The sequence below is a fragment of the Octopus bimaculoides genome, chromosome 23 (genome assembly GCF_001194135.2).
Source record: "Octopus bimaculoides isolate UCB-OBI-ISO-001 chromosome 23, ASM119413v2, whole genome shotgun sequence".
NCBI classification, from domain to species: Eukaryota; Metazoa; Mollusca; class Cephalopoda; order Octopoda; family Octopodidae; genus Octopus; species Octopus bimaculoides.
Genome location: NC_069003.1, coordinates 24,292,542 through 24,295,429, shown reverse-complemented (window position 1 = coordinate 24,295,429; position 2,888 = coordinate 24,292,542). Strand labels below are relative to the sequence as shown.

The window sequence follows — 2,888 nt, the reverse complement described above, 5'->3', positions numbered from 1 at the left end:
ACACACACACACACACACACACACACACACACACACACACACACACACACACACACACACTATATGCAAACATTTAATTTTCTAACGTACATTCAAATTTTTGTGTTTTTCGCAAACATGGCGATTACCAGTGGTAAAGCCACTTCAATACTTGACAACCCACTCAGTGAAAATTCTTCATGTCCATGTGTATGTACATATGTGCGTACGTGTGTGTGCGTGTGTGTTTGTATGCTGGCACGAGTACGTGTTCAAGTTTATTTCATAACCATTTCATAGCCACGTGATCTCGGGTTCAAACCGACTGCCTTGTCACCTTGAGCAACTTCTACTATAACACTTTATCACACAGAAACTGCCTGGAGGCCCAACCTTCCGAGTTCTTTCGCAGGGCTTAGAAAAACTGAAGGACCGCTGCAATGAGTGTGTGAATCTCAGAGAGGAATATGTTGAATAAAATCATAATTCACTGATCTTCCTGTATTTTCTGTTACCCAAAGCCTGGAACTTTTCAGTACCTCTTCATATGTTGAATCCCATCATGTGTATGCGCGTGTTTCTGTGTCTGTGTGTTTGTGTATGCATGTGTGTATGTGTGTGTGTGTGTGTGTGTGCGTGTGTCTTTGTATATATATATATGTATGTAATTTATATATACATATAGACATGTGTGTATGTGTGTGTGTGAGTGTGTGTATAAATATATAAATATACATATATCATTAACAAAGAATAAGGAAATAAGGGATCATCGAATTATGCAGCCCGTGGTACAATATTACTGAAATGTAGAAAGCCATTGATTGTTGGTGTGTTCAGTCAGAATCCACCTTTGATTGAACGACAAAAAAGAAATCTCAGCTGACTTAAACATCATCACCTATATCTTAGTAGTCCAATACATAATCCGCATTCCATCCTTGCCATCGCCTTCGAATAAGTGCAGACGGCCCAAGCAAAAAATAAACTTTAACTTACACAATAATGTTTCTTGGATTTCTGTGAGCTCAGCGCTTTCCCCGAATAGTATAACGTTCTCACATTCTTTCTGGTGCCAGCCATCTGTTGAGGAGAAAATAATAAGCAAAATATTATCCATACATATATGTACATACCTACATCTATGTGCATACATACATGCATACATGGGTACAGGACATCAAGAAAAACGTTAAACACAATGAGAAACGAAAACATAAAAACGAAAACAGAAAACGAACGTTTTTCAAACAACGAAAAAAACAAAGAGAGAAACGAGACATGCAACAATATATATATATATATATACTCAATTCAAACATACACTCAATTCAAACATGAACAAACAAGAAAAAACATCAACACGAGTGGTTTAGTTCACAGTTGATCTAAAGGATTAGATACGCTAGATAAATGCTGTAACGGATTACCACGGCTTCACGGTTATAGCCTAGATGGTAGTTATGGAGCCATTGCAGATTTCTGATATAGCGGATATATAATTGTTAAAGAGGACAACAGACGTTAAAGTAAGGCAAACGTCTCACGTCATATGCATTATTATTATTGGAAAGAATTCAAAGTCCATTAATCTATACCCTTCTTATTTTCCCTATTTGTCACTGATGACGGAATATCCCATGCTATGGGATATTACAGAAACAGCTGTAAGACATTGAATTTTTTCCTGTAATAATGATATTTGCCTTACCTAAACGTTTGGAGTCATCTTTAACAATTATATAAATATGTTAAACCATCTTTCTTTCCTTCCCTGAGCGTCTGTTAATACATTACAGGTATCACGTCCTCACGTTGCTCTGTTTTTTTTGTGTTGTTTGTTCTTTTGGGATTTACTCTATGTATGTATGTATGGAAAAATATGGCAAAATATGGCAAAATATGCACCAAATTCAATAAAATTATGAAGGTTGCTCAGATTACTATGCATAAAATACAAAATATTAAATTTTTTTGTAGATTAGGTAGGCATAATTCGCCCCTGCCTTTCAATCTCAGTATTAAAGCTACACATAGTACTGCTTTAGTACACGTCCTGCATACATTCCTACAACAACGTTTTCTTTACGTACTATAAAGGCAGAAGTAAATCTGCCTCCAACTTAATCGCGCGCCTATGTTTCGCTTTTTTTTGTGTGTGTGTTTTACTACATAAACGTCACCAACTGCCTAATCTGAGTGATTACTGACGGCACGTGCCTGATATACATATATACATACACACACACACACACACACACACACACACACACACACACACACACACACACACACACACACACACACACACACACACACACACACACACACACACACACACACATATATATATATATATATAAATATAAATATATATATATAATATAGGACAATCAGTTAGTTGTCACTCGTATGTATGTGCACATGAACACAATGATGTGTGCATGGGCACATATACGTGTGTATGTGCGTGTATGCGTGTATGCATGTATTTATGTGTGTGTGTTTACATGTGTATAGATATATATATGTATGTGTGTGTATATATATATATATATATATATATATATATATATATATACACGTGTGTGTGAGTATGTATGTGTGTGTGTTTAATGTCCTGTAACCAGATATGCACCTATACATACAGGTGGATGTCGGTATATACATACCTGTACGTATATATGCATGTACTCATTTACTATTTGTTTTTACATGATTGAACGCAGCGTCTTCCAAATGTAAGTAGTTTTCGTAACTCATATCCTCCGACGCTACTCTATCTCTTTCCTTCTCCCCCCCCCCTCGTTCTTCCTCTGTACTACTACGTATCTCGCTTTACCCCTCTCGTTCTTCCTCTGTTACTACTACGTATCTCTTTTTCCCCCTCGTATTTCCTCTCTTTCTCT

The 2,888-nt window shown here is 36.5% G+C and overlaps 1 protein-coding gene across 1 annotated transcript in view; it reads right to left on the bottom strand.

The window, feature by feature from the left end:
- Nucleotides 1-2,888, bottom strand: part of LOC106874625 (claudin domain-containing protein 1) — a 21,587-nt gene that overhangs the window by 6,284 nt on the left and 12,415 nt on the right. Inside the window, exon 2 of the mRNA XM_014922420.2 lies at nucleotides 979-1,062. Coding sequence (XP_014777906.1) covers nucleotides 979-1,062 — 84 coding nt within the window. The remainder of the gene's footprint in view (nucleotides 1-978; nucleotides 1,063-2,888) is intronic.